The 23,241-nt window shown below is 42.0% G+C and overlaps 1 protein-coding gene across 17 annotated transcripts in view; it reads right to left on the reverse strand.

Annotated features, from left to right (window-relative positions):
* The window catches only part of DCLK2 (doublecortin like kinase 2), a 277,228-nt gene that overhangs the window by 24,684 nt on the left and 229,303 nt on the right, over positions 1-23,241 (reverse strand). For 9 of the 17 annotated variants that reach the window (XR_010943138.1, XR_010943136.1, XM_067736709.1 and 6 more), the window contains 3 exons: positions 11,489-11,564; positions 10,244-10,352; positions 8,554-8,611 (listed from right to left, as the gene is read on the reverse strand). Coding sequence is in view for 15 of the 17 variants with exons in the window: in XM_067736709.1 (XP_067592810.1) it covers positions 8,554-8,611; positions 10,244-10,352; positions 11,489-11,564 (243 nt within the window). In the remaining 2 variants the exon portion in view is untranslated. The other 8 variants (XM_067736710.1, XM_067736706.1, XM_067736708.1 and 5 more) reach the window with 3 other exon arrangements.

Here is a 23,241-nt window from a genome sequence, read left to right on the forward strand (position 1 = left end):
TCGCTGTGCAAGGTACTTGTGTAATGTCTTAACGCTTATCCTTAGAACAGTCCTTGGAGGCAGGGTGCACACCTAGGGTCCTGACATCCCAGTCCACATTTTTTGTACTGTACAATATCACCTTTCAAAGGGGGAGGCTTCAGTCAAAGTTGTAATTTTTCAAAATGACAGCTGCAAAGCTGACACTATTCAATTCCTTGAAAAGATAGGAACTAGAGGTAGTCTCACACCAACTTGGGAGTCAAGGCAGAACCACACCAGGCTTTGTACAGAAGAGAATCTATGCCCATTAATGAGCAGGACTGGGAAGACTTAGACTGGCTTTGGAGTCAGCAGACAGGGAAGAACAGTGGTTCTCAGAACCTAGTCAACCACAGCTGGGAGGCCACAGGGCCCCCTACGTGGTTCCAGTCTCACAGGGCAGCAGCAGTAGGCAGCAACAGAGCCCGGGTCCCTCCCAAGGGAAGCAGCTGTGCAGCCAACTCCTCGTGGCCACAGAGACAAAGGAAAGATGCAGCAAACCCTCCACATTTGTACACCTGTTTAGAAGCCTTTGGCTCATCTGTGCCAACCATGTCCTTAATCACAGTAACAAGCAGAGGCAGATGTACCTTTGTGAACATGTAAAGGCAACCAAATGAGTTTATTTCACTCTGTGTGAAGCCGAGACGACATGGTAGTAAAATGGGTGTTTGATTTTTAAGCTAAGTGGAACTATCACATCAGTTCTCCTCCCTCCTCCCCATTTCCCCCAGGTTGGGAGAGTCTATAAATTTACCTCTCTTCAGGGGCTCGGTCTGTGATGCTAATTTAGAGTGACATACGTAAAATAATCCCCATCACCAGTACCCCAAGAATTCTCTCAAATTGGAGCTAAAATAAGGAGTCTACCACATACGGAGACCACACCTCCCCCAAGTTATCTTTTTCATTAAAAGGCACAACAGAGAGTCTTCTGAGACGCATTGTGGAACTTCTCCCAGGGCCTCTGGGCAGTGTCACATTTCAAACATTAAGTGAATACTGCAACATTTTCTCCACCATTATTTATTATCTCAGCTTACTGTATGCTACTCAACAATGGCTAGTATTCTATGCACATAGTGAAGGTTTTTGCTGGGATGTGGGAGTTATTAGCCTTTGTTTCCCAACCTCTGACGATGCATGTAAATACGTCTTTGAAGGAACAATCCTCTTTTTAATGTAAACCATCTTCAGAAGCAAAACAAAACAATGCACAAAAATCTTTCCAAACGTTATCTTCCTATTTCTTATGCAACCCGTATGTAATCTTTGTTTCTAATATATAAAAATGCTCTCTAGGTTACATTTTCCAGGGAAATATTTCTAAATACAATGTGAACATCACTTTTGTCTTGAACTGCACTGAACTTGCATTATTCAGTCATCTACCATTATTTATGTTAAGTGATTCATGATTCTAACTCCAAATAATTTACACATGAATCATTTCATGGCGGTGTTCCACGGTTTTGTATGTGAGAGTAAATGACAAAGAAAACTGCTCACTTGGCAAAGGATACCGTCCTATCCTTGGCCAGGGTGGTTTTTAACTGACAAAAGAGAGAGAGAGAGAGAGAGAGAGAGAGAGAGACAGCCAGAGAGAAACAGATTCACGGAATAAACAGCTCTCTCAAACCAAACGAATCATCTTGTCTCCAGTCCTTCCCTCCTGTGTCCTTTGTCTCACTGAATGAACCTGGCTGCCCAGAGCAGACAGGAATTCCACCCGGACCCTCCTTCCTGCATCCTCCTGCACAGCCAATCAATCACCGATCCCTGCCAGGTCAGCCTTCTCCATAGCCTCGGGATATATCCATTCCCATTTTATCCCTTTTGCCAATCTCTTATCTAGACCTCCAGGCACTTACACAGGCGGGTTTTGTCTGGAGCTCTCTTTCCCCGCTTCTTGGTGAACTCCTATTTACCCCTCAGCACCACATGAGACCTCACCTCCTCCAGGTGGCCTCCCCTGCTCAACTGTGACTGGATTAGGAGCCCCTCGAATTTGTTCTCAGTGCCCCTGTGCCCTGCTCCAACCACAGCCCTCACCCTGCTGTCCCGGAGCTTTCTGTTTACCTCGCCCTCCAGCAACTAGCACAGTCCGTTCTGAAGTGCTCAAGAAAGTGGAAGACATAAACACATCATGCCTGCTCTCGGTCAACAGTGGCTTTACAGCTGGTATATATATTGTGGGGTGAGTACTGCTGAGGATCATGCAGTGAGAGAGATGAGATGCTCAGATCTACATGTAATTTCTGCGGTAGATGAGTGTGGTTGGTTGAATAACGGCCACACAAAGTTACCAAGCCTTAACGCCTGGAACTTGTTAATATTACTGTATTTGAAAAAATGTCTTTGGAGATGTGATTAAAGATACTGCAACGAAGAGATAACAGTGGATTATCTGGGTGCCATCACAAGTGTCTTTATGAGACAGAGGCAGAGGGAGATTTCACAGACAAAAGAGGAAAAACACACACACACAGAAGAGAGGGAGGTGAAGACGGAGGCAGGGTTTGGAGTGATGTGGCCACAAGCCAAGGAATACTGTCAGCCACCAGAAGCTACTTAGAATCAAGGTACAGATTCTCCCCTAAAGCTTCCAGAGGGAGTGTGCATTTCAGACTTAGCCGCCAGAACTGTGAGAAAATAAATTTCCGTTGTAAGCCACTAAGTTTGTGGTAATTTATTCCAACAGCCTCAGGAAACTACTACAATATACATTTGGATTTATGTCCTGCCTGGACCCATATCATGTAGATAATGAATGCAGAACTCCGGGAAGAGAAGGAAGGACCACTTCTAAGCACCACAACAGAAAGCTCAGGGCTTCACACACTATGGGAATTCAATAAATATTTAGAATGAATATTATTTAGAATACCAAACTTGGAAGAATTCTTAAATTTACAAACACCATAGCCTTCTCAAAAGCCTCCTTAAATTTGGCCCCAAGGTAGATCTTGCAAAAATCTCCTACGTGGCATGTAAATCAATAAAGTTACAACACTCCTTCACAACATACACAAAAATAAACTCAAAATGGCTTAAAGACTTAAACATAAGACAGGACACCATAAAACTCCCAGAAGAGAACACAGGCAAAACATTCTCTGACATTAATAATAGCAATGTTTTCTTAGGTCAGTCTCCCAAGGCAATAGAAATAAAAGCAAAAATAAACAAATGGGACCTGATTAAACTTATAAGCTTTTGCACAGCAAAGGAAACCATAAACTAAACAAAAAGACAACCTACGGACTGGGAGAAAATATCTGCAAAAACGATGCGACCAATGAGGATTTAATTTCCAAAATATATAAACAGCTCATACAACTCAATAACAAAATAACAAACAACCCAATCAAAACATGGGCAGAAGACCTAAACAGACATTTCTCCAAAGAAGACATACAGATGGCCAATAGGTACATGAAGGGATGCTCAACATCGCTAATTATCAGAGAAACGCAAATCAAAACTACATTCAGGTATCACTTCACATCAGTCAGAATGGCCATCATTAAAAAGTCTACAAATAATAAATGCTGGAGAGGGTGTCAAGAAAAGGGAACCCTCATACACTGTTGGTGGGAATTTAAATTGGTGCAGCTACTACGGAGAACAGTATGGAGGTTCCTTAAAAAACTAAAAATAGAGTTACCGTATGATCCAGCAATCCTACTCCTGGGCATATATCCAGAGAAAACTCTAATTTGAAAAGATGATGCAGCCCAGTGTTCATAGCAGCACTATATACTATAGCCAAGACATGGAAGCAACCTAAACGTCCATCAAAAAATGAATGGATAAAGAAAATGTGGTACATATATACAAGGGAATATTACTCAGCCATAAAAAGAATGAAATAATGCCATTTGCAGCAACATGGATGGACCTAGAGATTATCATACTAAGTGAAGTAAGTCAGACAGAAAAAGACAAATACCATATGATATCACTTACATGTGGAATCTAAAATATGACACAAATGAACGTATCTACAAAACAGAAACAGACTCGCAGATATAGAAAACAAACTTATGGTTACCAAAGGGGAAAGGGGGTGGTAGAGGGATAAATTAGGAGTTTGGGATTAACAGATACAAGCTACTACATATAAAATACTGGGTTGGCCAGAAAGTTTGTTTGGTTTAAAGTAAAAATAAAAGACACATTTTTCATTTTCACGAAGAACTTTACTGAACAACAGATTCAGTAACCGAAAGAACTTTTTGGCCAAACCAGTAGATAAACAACCAGGTCCTACTATATAGCACAGGGAACTACTGTATATTCAATATCTTGTAATAACCTATAATGAAAAAGAATATGAAAAAAAATACGTATGTATAACTGAGTCTCTTTGCTGTAAACCAGAAACTAACACAACATTATAAATCAATTTAAGAAAATCTCCTACTGAGGGACTTTCCTGGTGGTCCAGTGGCCCACACTCCCAGGGCAGGGGGCCCAGGTTCGAACCCTGGTCAGGGAACTAGATCCTGCATGCATGCCGCAACTAAGAGTTTGTATGCTGCAACTAAGAGTCTGCATGCTGCAATGAAGATCCCGTGTGCCACAATGAAGACTCAGCACAGCAAAAATAAATAAATAATAAATAAATAAATATTTTTTTAAAAGAAAAAGAAAACTTCCTACTTGGAAGAACCCAACATGCTTTCCATCTTCTGGGCCTCTACTCAGGCTGCGCTGGCCGCCTCAAAAGCTTTTCTGTCATTACTGCCTACTCAAGCCGTACCTACTGCTCAAATCCAGCTCGAATGCTTCTTGCTCTAAGGCATCTCCACTGAGCACCTACTTCTCTCTCATGTGCTACCCTGAACTCCCATAACACTTTTACGGAACTGGTATTGTTAAATTACCTTATTCCTAGCACAGTATCTTGCACAAACATCAAATGTTAGGTAAACAAGTGAATTAATCTTGTACATTACAGAAAAGCAAACAGAAAACCAGAGGTTAAGAATTTTCCCCAGGTTCTTATTATAGGAACAAATGCATAAGTTGAACTTGGAGAGGGATCATGGTAGATTGGCCAGTGTAGACTGGCTGTGCAACCGACTAGCCCAAAGGTCCAATCACTGCTCTGCTTCTGTGTGACTTTTGGGAAGCTATTTAATTTGAATTTCTGTTTCTTTATCTGTAAAATCAGTACATCTGTTTTGCAAGTCATTAAAGATAATGTGCAAAATTTCTATATGTCCAAGCCTGGATAGATAATACATTTTGATAAATGGATAGATAATACATTTTGGATAGATAATACATTTTGATAAGTGGCTGATATTATTTTCATCATTATTACTTTTCTGTATACAACCCACAAGGCAGAGGTAACGAACGATGCCCCCGAAGAGTGGCTGAATACCTCCCCTTAGATTTTGTTTTAAAAAAGCAAATTCTGGGCTTCCCTGGTGGCACAGTGGTTGAGAATCTGCCTGCCAATGCAGGGGACACGGGTTCGAACCCTGGCCTGGGAAGATCCCACATGCCGCGGAGCAACTGGGCCCGTGAGCCACAACTACTGAGCCTGCGCGTCTGGAGCCTGTGCTCTGCAACGAGAGGCCGCAACAGTGAGAGGCCCGCGCACCGCGATGAAGAGTGGCCCCTGCTGCCAAAAAAAAGCAAATTCTCTATATCAATTTTTTTCCTAAATATAAACTTTAGTGGAAAAATCTACCTATTTAGAACAAAACAAGTATGGGATTAACAGATACAAACTACTTTACATAAAACAGATAAGTAACAAGGATTTACTGTATAGCACAATTATATTTAATATCCTATAATAACCTATAATGAAATATAATCTGAAAAAATTACTGAACCACTTTGCTGTACAACTGAAACTAACACAATATTGTAAGTCAACTATTCTTCAGTTTTTTTTTAAAGTTTTAACATTATAATTTTATATAGTCAATGTGGAAATAATTGTTCAAATAAGCAAAATATAAGGATGGAAATAAGTATATGATCGTGAATTATAAAAATAAATGACATTCAATAACAAAGAAAAATAAGATCCAAATGTTTGAAGTGACCTATTCATTTGCCTTCAACACTTAGTGTACCAGACTGAATTTTTTTGCATAAAGATTTTTTTTTCAACTACTGAGACAGCTGCTTAAATTTTAATCACGTAAACAATATCCTTACCAGAGCAATTATTTTTAAACTTTTTTGAAAAAATACTTTAATACAGTTGTTTAGAACATGGCTCCCCAAATTATGACACATTCTGCTTAAATCACACAATATCAGATACAAAGAGCAACACCTACGTACATATGGAGACAGGCTTTGCAGCTGAAAATGTAATAAAATTGTTAGCACAATAACTGAAAACACACAGAATTATTTAAAGAAAATTACATTTAGAAAAACCTTATTCAAAGGAAAGGGGGGCATTTTGTACAGACTCTGCTTCATTAGCTGTCACAATGTAGTTAAAAAAAAAAAAAAAGTGTACGACAAATTTGTCTATTGGATTTTCCATTCTGGGTCTCTGAGAAGACTCTTCTAACACTGTATCATAATATTTTAAGTTTCCCGTTAAAAATACACAATTTTGTAAATGTCTGATGAAGAATAGTTTTAGGAGTTCCATAAATATAAAACCACTACTATCACATCAAATCCTCCTAGCTATAACTTCTGAATTCCTCTGGCATATTAATAATCTTGACAGTTAACACATGTTAAATTCTTGTTATATACTGGTACTTTTCTACATGTTTTCTATGCCTTAATTCAATTAATTCACAATAACCTATGCCTTCCATATTATTAACAACTGCATTTGATAGGAAGAAACAGAGGCACAGAGGGGTTAACTAATTTTTCCAAGGTCACACAGCAAAAAGAGGCAGAGCCAGGATTAAACTTTACACAATCTGGCTCTAGAGTAATACTGTTCAATAGAAATGTGATCCGCATATGTGAATTTAAGTTTTCTAGTAGCCATGTTAAAAAATATAAAAAGTAGGTAAAATGTATAACTCATTTAACCCCATATATCCAAGATATTATCATTTCAACATGTAATCAAATACAAAAGATATTAATGAAGTATCTTACATTCTTCTTTCTGCATTAAGTCTTCAAAATCTGTTGTGTTTTACACTGAGAGTACATTTCAGTTCAGACTGGCCATACTTCAAGTGCTCAGCACCACAAGCGCGAGGAACTCAGAGTTGGACCATGAGATCTAGAGCCTTCTCTCTCTTTTTTTCAATTAATTAATTTATTTATTTATTTTTGGCTGTGTTGGGTCTTCGTTGCTGTGCGTGGGCTTTCTTTAGTTGCGGCGAGCAGGGGCTACTCTTCATTGCGGTGCACGGGCTTCTCATTGCGGTGGCTTCTCTTGTTGCAGAGCATGGGATCTAGGCACACAGGCTTCAGTAGTTGTGGCTCGCGGGCTCTAGAGTGCCGGCTCAGTAGTTGTGGTGCACAGGCTTAGTTGCTCCACAGCATGTGGGATTTTCCCAGACTAGGGCTCGAACCCGTGTCCCCTGCATTGGTAGGTGGATTCTTAACCACTGCGCCACCTTCTAGGGAAGGCCCTAGAGCTTGCTCTCTTGACTGCTATGCTACTTGCCAGAAAGGAATCTAAAAAGGTCTTTGTCATCACTATTGTAGAATATTTATCCTTTCAAATATAGTTGAAATGGCAGTAATCTAGCAGCATTCTATCATTTGATTTTTTTTCCCAGTCCCATCTTCAGAGTAGGACAGAGAAAAAAGTTCATCCATTTGGGGAGACAATCCATGGTGTTTCTGCACATCCCACATCATCGTTAGTTACAAACTATCTTTCCAAGTATGTCTGTATAGCAAACACCCTTGGAACACAGAGACAGGGTCTCCCCCAGGGGTGGACGGCGATTTGTTTCCTGACCATGATAATAAAAATAATGCTCTCCTCTGGGGCAGAGGCTGGGTAGGATGCTAGTGGCCGCCTCATAAGATTGGGGGGGTTCCTAAGCTTGGGGGTCCTCCACTGTGACACAAACCCACTGTGTGGACAGCATCCAGCTGGGCCCCTCTGCATCACTTCTGTGGGCTTTGGGAACCAGTGCAAGCATGGAGCTCATGCTAGCTGCTGTGGCACCGGTAGTAGTTTTTGTCTCTGACCCAGGAATCTTGTGTCTTCTGCCACATCTACAAAGCTGGAAGGCTAATTTCTTAGTTTGAAAAGTCTCAGAACCCTCACAGTTCTTGAGGCACCTTTTGTGTGTTGCTGGGTTTTGATATAGACATCTCCCAGAGAGAAGAACTTGTATTTTTCAATGGTTAGGACAGAGATCAAATCAATTTACTGTTTTAGGATTAAGGTTTCTGAAAAATGGCAGGGGAAAAAAAAGCTTGATAAGGTTTCCCCCGCTACTATCAGCAATACTATCCTATTATGATCTTGTCAAATCACCACTTAAATTCCTTCACCGCAGTAAACATCTCTAAGTTTTTTCGGTTTCTTTTACAAAACAGTTATGTATACTGTACCTTTCCACAACATTTGGCTTTGTCTATAATCTTTAGGGCAAACTCCTTTCCTGTGGACCTATGGAATAATCAGAGGAAGGCCATTTAAAGACATAAATCAAAGACACCATCCATCCTGATTTCCTCTACAGCACAGACCCAGGGAAAAAAGAGTGGCTTCCTTCTCTATACGCCAGGGAGGATGCTGAGTGGGGTCAGGGAGAAAAATACCCACAAAAGATTTTTTTAAAACCCACAAAGCCACACTGTCAATCTCCTTTTATAAATATTAATCATTACAATATTAAGTAACTCACATATTTAAAGTATTTAAATTCTGTTGTATCAGACTTGGACAAGAAGCTGTTCTTCCATACTTAAATCTCAAAAATAGTTCTCTTAAGAGACAGAATAAAATTAAGAAAAATGAATCAAAGTAACAGAAAATTTTCTTTTATCAATGTCTTTACATGAGTCCATTAGTCACTAATTAGCCCATAATTCAAAACTGAAAAGTCCCTAGACTTTCAGTTTCTATTTCTCAGCCAAAACTCCACTTAGGATCTGGTGCCACCTTATCCACACCTTTAAACGTCCATATCTGGTACTAGAGATGTCATTCATTTGACACAAGAGTCCTGATGTTGTTATTTAACTTTTAATCACCTTTAGTATAATTTAATCTGAACATGTCAAAAATACATCTTTTAGAATAGGAGAGCAGTTCAAGAAAGAACACTGTGGTTTTCTTGGAATAGGTTAGCTCTCTCAAGCACAAGCTGCTTTTGCCAGGGGGTCACGGTACACACTGATGAGACCGACCTTGGAAGAATAACTTTTATTTAAACTGCTTCTCCATAACAGAAACCAAACACTGCCTCAGATTTCTAATGAGTCTTTAGATGTCATATTTTAGATGCTTGTTGCTTGAGCAGCAATCTGTGTACCAGAGCTAAGCAGAGGGGCTTAGAAGACAGCGAGCTACTTTGTGTACCGTATAAGGAGCAGTAAAGCTTCACTGGAGATGTAGCAGAACAGGAAAACTGTAGTCACCAGAACTTTCTGGAAAACTCCCCCTCACCCATCTCCCACCACCACAACAAAAATTACCACTTAGAACAGCTAGAGTAACAGGCTATAAACACAAAGACTCTAATCTGAGTCTTTTCCAGTTTTAATATTGTTTACAAAAGGCCTGGAATGTAAAAGAATGGATTTGTTACCATATGAGAAAATAGGACCTTAAACGAAATAAGGCTGGACAAGCAAAAATATAATTTTAATATGAGCAAAAGTTGGCTGATTCTGATATTGAATAAAGTCAGAGCTCATGTATCCTGAACTACTGATAATATGCAATTAATTATTAGCTGAGAGGGTTAATGACTTAATATAAGTACAGCACTGAGAACAGAGCCTGGCACAGATAAGCGCTATAGGAGATTTTTTTTTTTTTTTAAATGAATCGTACTCTTTCCCATTTTTCTCTGGCTCATGGATGAGACCTGATATATCTTCCAAAGTACAAAGCAGGTTTATATTCTGCATGTATACATACATTTTCCCCTGTCAAGTTGCCTGTGGGCATGCAAAACACTAGCCCTAAGAGTAGACTCTTTAAGAAGGCGTTTCGTTCATTCAGATAAGAATAAACTCCAAAGGAGAAACGTATGTGTCGGTGAATAAACGATTATCCTCACCACCCGCTCACCTGTCCATGCACTCTTTGACTACTGCAAAGTTGCCATCACCAATAACCTTCCCGATTTTGTACTTCTCAAGAAGAGGTGACGATTCAGAGCACCTGTTTCCATTCACACCTGCAAAAAAGGATAAACACAAAGTCTAGTGAACACATCACATTTCACCTCGATTCCTACAGACGGTGAAATAATAAATCACAATGGAGTTATTTCTAAATCTGTGGTAAAACTAAAGAAAATCCTCTGAGCGTATTCTCTGAATAGAACACCTGAACCACCCATTTCCTTTTGGCCTTGTTGGTTGGAATCAGAAACCAACAAAATCAATAAACCTGACAAACCCCTGAAATATCAGCTGAAAATAAGTGATTAGCTTTGGGTGAAAGGGAAGTCTAACCAAAACTCTGTAAGCTTTTTGTCAACTCTGGAGAAAGGGGGAGGGGAGGATGATGGGGACTTAATCTTAGAAATTTTCTCTTCAAGATTTTCTAGTAAAGAAAATTCTGGCCACTTAGGATACCTTGTTAAGGCTAATTTCTGGCTCAAAGTGTCCTCAAAAAGGAGAGGGGGGAGGGGCAGGAGAAGGAAGTGGTTAAGATCGACCACTTTTCACAATGTATCCCCAGTGCCCTGTACATAGCTGACATCAAACAAAGAAACCCACTTAAAGATATCTAAGAACAAGGAAAGTCTACATTTAGGAATTGTGAGCCGATTGCCACTAAGGAAAAATAAAGGAAACCCAAGACTAAAATCTGAAATTGGGTAGCTTAATTAACGAGATTCTATACATATTGATGTGACCCCTGCCCAATAAGGCTAAACAGGCTAACTGGTGTCATGATCCCATTGCTGTTTAGGGAGATAATTTAGCACAAGTGGGTTTGGGGGGCGACCAAGTTCACATGGATGGCTTCCCTTACAAAAGTAATCATAGGGCTTCCCTGGTGGCGCAGTGGTTGAGAATCTGCCTGCAAATGCAGGGGACACGGGTTCAAGCCCTGGTCTGGGAAGATCCCACATGCCGCGGAGCAACTAGGCCCGTGAGCCACAACTACTGAGCCTGCGCGTCTGGAGCCTGTGCTCTGCAACAAGAGAGGCTGCGATAGTGAGAAGCGCACACACTGCGATGAAGAGGGGTCCCCGCTCGCCGCAACTAGAGAAAGCCCTCGCACAGAAACGAAGACCCAACACAGTCAAAAATAATAAATAAATAATTTTTAAAAAAAAAGTAATCATAGGCTGAGAACTACCTTCAGGACTCATGCAACGATCAAGTTCAGGCCCGCCATTTACATTGGAAGAAGATCGGCCATGTGCAGAAATCTGCTGAAAGAGGAGAGTGCCCATTATTTATCAGGATAAGTTTCCGAATCTTTAGCTAGCTCATCCTTAAGAGAACAGAAAATGCTTATATAATAGAATGCAAAAAAAGTAAAATAAAATGGTACAGAAACAGAGGAAGCATCCCCTTGCTTCTCATCTCACCTTTCTCCCTATATACAATCCCATTAGTACAGTTCTTCCTTAGATACAGTATTTTCAATTCATATTAGTATCAGGAAAATTGATGTATGTTACTCTTCTTTGATGCTGTGTTACTTCTGATCTCAACGATGTAAAATAAGGAGACTTTCACGGCATCACCCATGAACAAGGTAGTTACTAGCGGCACAAGAAGGCTTAGAATTATAGATAATTACAAGAACGTCAGCACAGAGTCCCCAGATCCCACATTCCCCACCCTTCCCCACACCCTGGCTGACCACCAGAGTCCCTGCTAGGGTCGAGCTCTTCTCAGAAGTCCAGCCCCATGTCCGGGAGTGCATCACCTTCCACACCCTCCTGTAGTTTCAGGACCCAGAGAACAGCCCTGGCTCAATCAACTCCTTTGCCACCCTAAGACAGCAGGAATTCCTCTGAAGCATCATAAGAAGCTTTTTTTTTTTACTAGGAACCAGAGGGGAATAAGAGACAAAGCTTTCAGGTAGGTTCCAACTTCACAAAAAGCTGAAGTTCCCAGTCTAACACAGAAATATCCCTAGTTCTTAGGTAAACTGAAAAACTCATACTATGACTATTATTCATATATGTATTACTATTTTGTTTTATTATTTCTTTTATTATTCTGTAGGCTTATGGAATTTTTTCTTAATTTCCAAGAGTTATTACACTTTCAAACTCAATCTTTTCTCTTTCATCTTTAATTTTCTTTCTTCTCTTTCAAAAAAAAAAAAAAAAAAAAGGTATTCCTTTCAGGAGTTTAAACATCAAAAGACTTACCAAATACTGAGACGCATCTTTGGCATGTTTTGTGCTGGTATGTTTACTTGCTTGCCTCTATGCCCAAACTATCCTGGCAGCTTCTGCCCCAGAGCAGCTGTGCCTTCTTCATCCCTGCATCCTCCATGTGCAGCACAGGGCCTGGTGCACACACTACTTAATTCACACTTGCTAAATGAAAGCACAGATAGCATAGGTCTAGGGCAGGGACCTACCCTTCCCACAGCGCCCACAAGCTGAAGACACTGAGTCCACCCTCTTCCTCTGGGTGAAGTGGAGAACCCCACAGATGCTGAGTTTGGTTCAACCCAGGAAAACCCAATACTTACAACATTCCTTCAAACAGGATCACCCAGAAGTTCTTTGGGGATAAAATACGAGCCTCAAGAATGAGAGGCACGTAAAAATTAGGCTGTTTTCTCAGGTCCCATGTAACCACACCTGTGTGGACAGTAAAACCAGGAGCGGCGTGTCCTGCTAGGAAACCCAGGGCCACGGAAAAGCAGTGGTGACAGCCACCAAATGAGCCCCCTCCTGAGGGGCAAACACACCTCTCATAAGTGTCTGTGTCCTACACGCTGACAGGGGAGTAGTCGTGCAGGAACGTGGGTGTGTGTGTGGGTCGCTTTCTGGCCACCCTTAACCTGATGAAAACGCTGCAGCCGGATGAACGCCTGGCTCCTCAATCACCGTTTCCTCACAATACAGGTAATTTGGTGGACAAAGTTTTCCAAAATGGAGTTTTGTTTGTTTTATTCTTTTTTTTTTTTTCCTGCTGAAATTGAAGGCAACTCCAAATCCAGCAGGAGTCTATGCTAGGATGTTTAAAAGCTAGACTTTTAAAATCAAGCCCCAGAGAGGGAACATAAAAGGAAGCTGAAAAGAAAACCACAGCATTCTCTGCTCCATTCATGGCCACAGCAACTACCCCAGTCCTGGCTGTCCTCGGCTTCTCTCGGCACCTCTACCAGAGGCCTCCTCAGTTCCATCAGTCTCTCCCACTCCACAATTATAGCCAGAGAAGCTTTTCCGAAGAATAGTTCTGACATCGCCCCTAGGATCCCAGAAACTCACTGGGTCTTCGTTACCAACAGATCAACCCACACGTCTTCAGCATGGCACTCAGGTCATGATTTATCCCCCTACCTACCTGTCCAACTTGTTTCCCACCACTTTTTTTCCATGTATTTCATACTTACATTAACTCCAATAATCTTTTTTTTAAAATTTTTTTGAGCAGCTTTATTTATTTGTTTATTTATTTTTGGCTGTGTTGGGTTTTCGTTGCTGCGCGCGGGCTTTCTCTACTTGCGGTGAGCGGGGGCTACTCTTCGTTGCGGTGCGCAGGCTTCTCACTGCGGTGGCTTCTCTTGTGGAGCACAGGATCTAGGCACACGGGCTTCAGTAGTTGTGACACGCGGGCTCAGCAGTTGTGGCACATGGGCTCTAGAGCACAGGCTCAGTAGTTGTGGCGCACGGGCTTAGTTGATCTGCGGCATGTGAGAACTCTCCGGACCAGGGCTTGAACCCGTGTCCCCTGCATTAGCAAGTGGATTCTTAACCACTGCGCCACCAGGGAAGTCTCCAATAATCTTTTGGTTTTCTTTAAATGTTGCTAAAACTTCCTAAGTCTTAATTTTCTGCTCTGAATATAGGGATAGGAGCAGCAGCTAGCGCAAAGATATGCTAAAGAATTTAAATTAGCTCATGCACGTAAAATCATTTAGCACAATCACTGACATGTAACCATAACTCAGTATTAGTTATTAGTATTTTTCCTCAAAACACCTAGCATAGAGCCTTGAAGTGAGTGTCAGAGAAATGCTTTTGAGTTATTGAACGTACAACGGCTATAAGAGATCTTTTGCTAAATAATTCATTCGAAGTCTGTTCCACTTCTAATCCAACTCTTCCTAGATTGAAAACTGTCAGTCATGGGAATAAGAGATCCAAATTAAACTCATATCAGCCACGTTCTTAATGGAATAAAGATAAGAAGAATGTCATTTTGGGGAAAGTTTTAGATCTCGAAAGATAACCGGAAAGATCCCCTTTGATCACGACTTGCCTTTAGGTTACAGGGATGGGGGAGTTGGACTGTTGATGTCCGGGAGCAGCAGTGGACAGTGGCTGGCTTGCCTGAATGTCTGTATCTCACAGCCCAGAACGGGGCAGCCTCACGTCCTCAGGACACAGCTGGCTGGGTCCAGCCTGGGCACTGAAGGAACCATCTGCCTTCCCAACACTCAGAGCCAGAGGGAGTGTGCAGCGTGCAGACCCCGCGCCCACTGCTGAGGTCCGAAGACCTGCCTTCCCCCAGGCCTGCTTGCTCAGCTCTCCTGGAAGCAGGTAACGTTCTTCTCACAGGTCTCTTTCTTGAGCTAATTTGAGTAAGTTAGTTCATCGCAAGCTGATATGTTCTGACTCAAGGGCTAAGAAGGAAGTCTTGGAAGGAGCTAAAATGCAGGCATTTTTACCTCTTTGTACATTTTCACATGGATGCGTGACTCTCTGGAGTGTTTACTGAGCTCCTGTCAACCCCTGTAACTTTCTCAATGTTTCTTTTGATTAAACCCCCATTCCCACCTATCCTGATTCCCTGTACAGTCCAGCAATTACAAACCTGGTTTGTGCTGGGATTCAGAGGTGGCAAGGAGCCAGAACAGGTGGTGGAAGCTGGTCCTCCAGCAACTGGGCTGAAGCCCGGCCTCGGAGGTTGCCTCATGGGCAGCGTGAGGGCGCAGGCCCACGTGAGAGGCTACTTTCATGTGTAGCTGACAAAAGTTTTCACTAAATCACCAGGAAATGCAGCTTTCTTAGCAAGGAATGATGGCAAGAAGATTACTTTTCAAGACTCTCAAACAGAATGATTTTTTCTCAAAGTGCTAAACCTCAAGCATTTAAAAACTAGAGAGTTAACAGAAGTGACGTAACTGATTACCTGCCCCAATATGTTCCTTTATTTGAAAATAAAGCTTTCATGCAGAAAATGAAAACATAAAGCAATGAGGGAATCATCTTATTATAACACAGCTCAACAGACAGGACATGATTAGACCCACAGACAGTTTTCCTTTCCTCCCTCAGCTACAACCTGTGCTGGCTGCAAAGGATGCAAAGATGTAGGGCCAAGGTCATTACTGCCGGAAGCTTGCAGTCTCAGGAAGAGGCATGTGTGCACCCTTAAAACCCTTCCCAGAAACCTCACCTAACCATTTGAAGGTTCCTTCTGATGGTTACAAACGCCCGTGAGGATCCATGAGAGGGAACCACTTCGCTACAGCACGAATCTGCACTGGGCGTGCTGGAATCACACCGCTAGCAATTAAGCTCACGTGACCTCCTGGCAACGAAGCCTGGTGCTCTGAGAATCCAAGAAAAGCTGGGTATTCACCAAGATCTCTGGACAGATCCCTGGCAAACGTGAAGTGTCTATTGTTATATATAAAGCAAAGCATTCCCGGTGCCCTGAGAGCCATGCAGACAAAAGAGGAAGGAAAACACTAGGGCAAAAGCTATGACTACAAAATTCCCACCATTTACCAGGCAGAATTTATGGATTTCCCTGTCCCTTGTAAGAGAACTATTCTCTTATTGAAGCAAGGAGAGATTAAAATATGGCATTCCTGATTAAAACCTGTCCCATTTCTATTGTTCAACTAAACATTTTTTTTTTTAAATCTCTTAAAATTCTAATGAGCTTTCATGCTTCCATCACCAACCAGGATGCTGAGACAGCACGAAGACTGTGCCTAGATGCTGCATTTGGGTGAGCTGCTCCTCAGTAAAGCATAAACGGATGGCAGCAACTGGGTTCTTTCAAGAAATCTTCCATAACTACTAACTGGTTCAAAAAGATGTGATGATGTTTAGGGGTGGGGAGCAGAGGGGACATATGTCCTGGTGAGTAAAGGAAGGAAAGTGATTAAAAAGACTGAAGGCATTGCCGAGCACATTCTCTGGGACCTGCTCCACTGTGCCACCACCTACCTACTCTCTGGCACCAGCAGCTCCATTTTTATGAGTATGCAAGGAAGGAAAATGCACAAGAAGCCACTTCTGCTAAGAGCTTTTTTAAAAAGACTTGAAAACAAGCAGAAAAATCTATACAGTACTCACAACTAGATTCATTTAAAAGGGCATTCAGGGCTGAGAAAGTACATTTGATAATCATTAACATGCCAGCTTTCCACATTTTTAGTAAGGAAGTTAAGTCAAAGTGTCCTACATTAAATTTCTTACTATTTCTACAAAACTTAGAATTTAAAGAGAATGTTAAGTGCTATACTAAAATTGTGAAGTTTTGTTCAGAAATAGGCAATTCTCAAAAACATGTAGCAAAAATAGTTCTCTTAATGCTACTTAATAGAACTACTTAATAGTTCCAACTTCATTTTGGTTTTTCATAAAAGGAAGCATTTGAACAGAATCTAGCAGATATACTTGTGTAGTGAGTTGACTTTCTCTAATGCATCTTGAAAAACAGCACTACGATTCAATTTTTAAGTGGCTTACTGCAGGGGTCAGAAACATTTTCTGTAAAGGGCCAGAGAGTCATTTTAGCCTTTGTGGGTCATATGGTCTTTGTCACAACTACTCAACTCTGCTGTTGTAGCGTGAAAACAGCCATAGACCAAATGGAAACAAATGAGCATGGCTGTGTTCCAATAAAACTTTATTGAGAAAAACAGGCATTGGGCCAAATGTGGTCACAGGCAAATAAATCCCTGGTCTACAAGAACTTTCTTAGGAAAGCTTTTCCTCCAATATCATTCTTACGCTTTTAAATGCTTAGAACAGAATAAACCCCAGGGTATGGTTGTTATAAAGCAGTGGTTCTCTGTCCTTGGCTGTACATTAGAATTACGGGGGAAGATGTGAAAAATTCTATTGCCAGGCTGCACCGCAGATTAAAGAATTCTTGCGTGTAGGGCCCAGGCATCAATATTTTTTTAAGCTCCACAGAAGGTCTAATGCGTAGCTAAGGTTGAGAACCTCTGTGGAGGAAGTTTCTGGCAGTAATCGTAATTAATCGTCCGGCTATCTTAATTTAAGTTCCCTCTATCACTCATCCAGTAATCTAGCCATTGTGAGTTATCAATAGCCCAAGAACAATGTTCTCTTTGTAAGAAAAGGAAAGAAGCAACTCATTACAGTTTACTGAATGCCTACTTTGTGCCAAGTCCTAAAATGAGTACTTTTATATCTTATGAATTAGGTATTATCATCATCTCCATCGATCTGTGAAGAAACCAAAGCTTAGAGAGGTTATATAACTTGCCCAAATGCCACAGCAAATGTGGATTCAGAATTTAAACCCAGGTCTGACTGCAGAGTCCAGGCTATTTGGCTAATCTCACACTATGACCTCCTCAAGAAGTCTTGTACCCTATGCCAGACTCACTGATCAAAATATTCACTGGGGTATATTTAGAACATGCTTTCAGAGTACATAACTATTATCACATTCTTATAATTTAGTCAAATAATATATAAGTCGATAAATAAATACACAGCCTTTCCTCACATAAAGCAATCTTAAGAAAAATTTTTCTTTAAAAAGATGACCTCTGAAATGTACCGAAGATTTTTTTAAAAATCAGTATTCTAGATATTACTTGTAAATAGATTTGCCTCATTATCATTTTTGTGGTGTTTTTTAAAAAATATCAGAAATATCAGTTCCATTAATTAGAAGGAAAACCAGTATAAATTAGGCATCCATTTAAAAATAGAAGCTTTATCACTTTAATATTGGATTTGTGATAATTTACTTTGAAATACTTCAGTATTAGTAATGAGACATGAACAATTAATCTGAATCAGCACCTAAGGGTTAGTAACGTACAAAGTATTCTTATCTGTAGCCATACCTTACACTTGGTTTCATTTGGTAAAATCAGTGGTGCTTGAGACTTGTTCATAGTGGTGAACAGCAGTAAAGAGAACCCACTGTCTGTGCATGTACATGGTTTGAGATGGTAGCCAGCTCAAGTCCATGAAAGTTTAATAGGGAAGAACAAACCTGACTCCATACTGGATGTTTCTTTTACTTTAACCTTTATATTCTATTGCTTTTGCTACAAGTTAATAACTAAAAGAATGTTGCTTATAGCCTGAAATATACAGGACAGCCCATTCTCAAGGCTCTGATCTTTAAAGATATAACATTTTCCCATTCATATAGAGATAAGAAGTTGCAGAACAGAGAGTAACATTTGTCTTGTTGGAGGGTGAGAGGAACATTGTGACCTGAACTACCTGGACAGCTGCAAGAACAAAGGATTCTGGCACCAAGAAGTTTTTGCCAACCAACCACAGCTCCTCCTCTAGTAGTATAAAAGAAGCCTGAATTCTAACTCAGGTAAGATGGTTCTTTGGGACACTAGTCCTCCATCTTCTCGGTCTGCTGGCCTTCCCAATAAAGTCTCTATTCCTTGCCTCAACAACTCCTCTCTCAATTTATTAGCCTGTCATGTGGTGAGCAGTACGAGCTTGGACCCAGTAACAAAAGGAGCTGTATGGAACCTGCTGACTTTGGTTTTCTGTTCCTCTGAGTATCGCTGCCATCTCAGTTGACTACATGGCCTGCCAAAACCAGCACAGAATCTCATCACATCCCTATGAGTGAGCCTTTCAAGCATTGGATTTTGCTTACTGGATTACAGGATTTTTCAGCAACAGGTGGTATGGCCACACCTACCTGCTAAACATGTCTACATGATTTCAGTGTGAGGTACCACCAATTTCTAGGATGCCTGCATGGTGGGGGAGGTGGTGCCTGTCTCTTCAGTGCCAACAATGGAGGCTATCACTGTCTGTCACTGGCACAGGCCAGCTCACTACCACGACCTCTAAGTATTATGGCCATCCAATTTTCTAATGCGTGACCGAGAAGAAGGTCAAATTACCCACTTTCACGAATAAGGGGGCGTTTAAGAGAAACACATATGCTGCTTATATTCAAATAAAGTCTTTACAGTTGATCCAATTTATACACTGATTTGCTTGGCAAACTCTCCCTCCACCCCCGTAAAAAAGGGCTTCCACCCAGGTGAACCATTTACCCACCAAATGCTTCTTTTTTTTTTTTTTTTTTTTTTTTGCGGTACGCAGGCCTCTCACCGCTGTGGCCTCTTCCGTTGCGGAGCACAGGCTCCGGACGCGCAGGCTCAGCGGCCATGGCTCACGGGCCCAGCCGCTCCGCGGCATGTGGGATCTTCCCGGACCGGGGCACGAACCCGTGTCCGCTGCATCGGCAGGCGGACTCCCAACCACTGCGCCACCAGGGAAGCCCCCAAATGCTTCTTTTTTACTTAACAACTACAATGTACAAATCACTGTCCTCAAACAGAATCTGAGAGTCATTGTGATGATTTATTTTGTTAGGGCACTGAAGTCTTCAAAACTGCTTAGTCCCTCTTTTGCTTTTGTTTCTGTCAACAAAATCAATTATGTTCAGAGGCGAAGTCACCACCCAGCATTTCTGAGGTAATAAAGGAGGTATATAAGTCGTCAGTCTCTTCGTACTGAAGACCAGTAACTAGTTTTAAATACCAAAGAAAAGCCAAAGCTCCAGGGAAAAGCGAAAATGTTGAAGGTCAGAAGCTACCGTGGATCTACATTCCACAGCTCCGAAAAGAAGTTTTGAGTTCAGAAGGTCAAAGAGTTACATTTTAGCTCTGCCAATCAGTATGAGATACTACCAGCCCTTCCATCACACTTCACAAATCTAGAAAATCTTTCACCACCAGCAGACCCAGGAGACATTCATCAGACAAAAATATCAGCACATCAGACAGTTTATAATCTCAAGATGTTGGATAATGTTCCAAATGTACTTTTTTCTTTCTTCTTTCAACCAACAAGAATGCTCACAGTAGACAGCCCCTGGGCATACACTTCAGCATCAAAACAGGAGACATTTCATCCCCCAGTGTCCACAGATGTGCCCCTGACTCTGAAGCCTTGAGTTACTACAGCCTTGAAAGTCTTAAACTGGGACATGGATGATGAATTAAATTTCAGGGAAATGCTTTCTTCATCCATCTGGCAGCTGATGACACATTTAGTACTCTTCATTGCCTATCTGTCCCAAAGAAAATGCTGTGATTTACCCACAGTAAATATTCCTGAAGGGAAGGTTATCAGCTAGATCGAAGGGACTCAGAGGAACTTGGGCAGAGGAAACAGGAGATCACGGGCTGAGGTCAAGGAGAAAATGGAGGGTCAGGAAGATGGGGGATTAAGAGAAGAAAACAACAGTGGTGGTAGGATTCTAGGATTTGCAGGGGAGAGAAAACAATGCACGGGGGGTGATGGGTCTGGAGAACAAAAGGACTGGAAGGAGAACAAAGCAATGAAATTGATGGGGAGAGAGACTTTTGTGGTGCTCAAAAGGGAGAATGGACAGAAAGCTATTGAGGGAGCAGAGGCAGCCTAGGAAAGAAACTCTGGGTGAGATGAAAGCAGAGAGAAGAGGAGTGGGAGCCAGCCTCCAGGATGGTCCCCATGAGCCTCGTCTCCTGATGTCCATGCCCTCACGTAGTCTCTCCCCACGCTTAACCGGGCTGACATCTGTGACTACTGAGCTATGATGGAAATGATGGTGTCTGACTTGCGAGGCTGGGTCATAGAAAGGGGAACTTCTGCACGGCACTCTCTTTCAGACCACTCACTCTGGGGAAATGCAGTCGCCACATTCTGAGGATCCTGAAGCCAATTTACGGAGGGGTCCACATGGTGAGGAACTGAGGCCTCCTGCCAAGAGCCGGTACAACTTGCCACCAAGTGAGTGAGTCACCTTGGGAGGGGATCGTCCGCTCCCAGTCAAGCTTCGGGCGACTGAAGCCCTGGTATACATATTGACTACAACCTCTTGGAAGATCTTAAGCTGCTCCTGAATTCCTGACCCACAAGAACTGTGGGGGAAAATAATTTTTTATTGTTGTTTTAAGCTGCTAAATTTGGGGACAGCTTGTTACTAACAGAATTACCTCTAGATTACTAATAGGGTTGGAACATGTAGAGAGGGCAGGAAAACAAAGACGAAGGGTAAAGCTGGGAGGGAAAGTCATAACAGAAAAGCAGAGAAGGTAATAAGAGAGGAGAGGAGTCTGACTTCTCTCACTTTCTCTTTCCTTCTCCTACACTAAGGTATATCATTTTTTTTTTTCTAAGTGAAACTTCCCTCATGTGAAAACTGAACCTGGAAACCCCAATGCTTACTGTAATACAAATAGAATATAAAAGAATAACAATAGAATAATAGATTAACAAAGCTATTCTTGGTCCTTTCTTTATATTTAATCAGTTAATCTCAACCTTGTGCAGTAGGTCCTAGGAATCCCCTTTTTTACAGATAACGGTGATGTGAGTTGCCCAAGGCCACACAGCTAGTGAGTAGCCAAGATGAAACCCAGACACTCGGGTTTCCGAGCTCACACCCCGAACCACTGCACCATCTTGTGTCCATCTCAGAGCAGGGGCCTCAGGGCTTCTCCCTTCTCTGAGCCCTTCTTTCTATGTAACTAGTGGGTGCCATCTCTGCCTTCAGCCTCTGGCCTAAAGAGGTCCCTTATCTTAACTGGGACAGACTGGAACATTCACAGAAAATTTTAATAAGCAAGGAGAATAAAAGGAAACTAAACAAGACTTCTTCCTGACACGGGCCTAGTACAACCTGGCATGAGCTGGCCTTACCTCAAGGCCTTTGGCTCCCCGTCTGCCTGGCTTGGTGGGTAGCCTGGTCCACAGTGGTGGAAACAGCTGCAAAAACACCTCCTCCCCACGTGACTATCACCACAAGTGGTCCTGTCTTTTAGAAAAGCCGGATTCCCCAAACTTGTACAAAAGCAAAGCCAACTTCTCATACCTAGGCACTAGGTTCTAGGGAAGAAGCCCAGTGGGTAGCCCTAGCAACTCATTTTACTAATTTTTGGTCTGACTACGTAGTGCCAGTCATCTGTATAACAGACTTGCCCTGCTTTCTCACTGTGCCTTTGGGAGCTAGTAGTGGTTATGAGCGTGCACTCTGCATGCAAATCCCAGTCACGCCAGTGTGCTCACAATGTGGCCTCCATCTCAGGCCCACTATGGAACATTATCCCAGGTCGAGGTACCCATGCACCTGCTGGGGCAGGACTACACAGTCTGTTTCCAACCTGTGCCAGTCTTGACCATACTCAGCTCCATTGCTGGCTTCCAAAAAAACCCAAACAAACAAACCAACCAACCCAATAACCCTAACCCACTGTGAACTTGGTCATTTTACTAAAGCTGACCCACTAAAGTAAAACTGCTGGTCACACAGTGTAACCACTTCACTTGAAAAGAATCCCCATTAGATACGATGAACAATCCCTTAACCAAGCCTCCCAGGAAGAGCTGCCAACAGGAGTTCTTCTCTGTCTTCCTCGCCCTTCCTCTGGCCTCTCCCCGTCCCCTACCCCAGGATCACCTCTCCCTTTTCCCAACCCTCCCCTCTCCTTATTCCTTTCCCAGTCTCACAACCTGTTTTTCTTCAGAGCATTTGTGTGTATCTAAACCCAGGCACTCACCCTCCTAAAAGGCCTACACAGCACAGCTTTTCCAAGGGGTACCTGTGTTGGGGTCACTGGAGCAGGCCCACCAGGGATGGGGGAAGGTCAAAAGTTAGAGACGGAGACTGTGAAAGGGTCAGAGATCCCAACTGGCCACTGGGACCTAGAGCCACTCACTTCAC

The sequence above is a fragment of the Pseudorca crassidens genome, chromosome 4, assembly GCF_039906515.1.
Source record: "Pseudorca crassidens isolate mPseCra1 chromosome 4, mPseCra1.hap1, whole genome shotgun sequence".
NCBI classification, from domain to species: Eukaryota; Metazoa; Chordata; class Mammalia; order Artiodactyla; family Delphinidae; genus Pseudorca; species Pseudorca crassidens.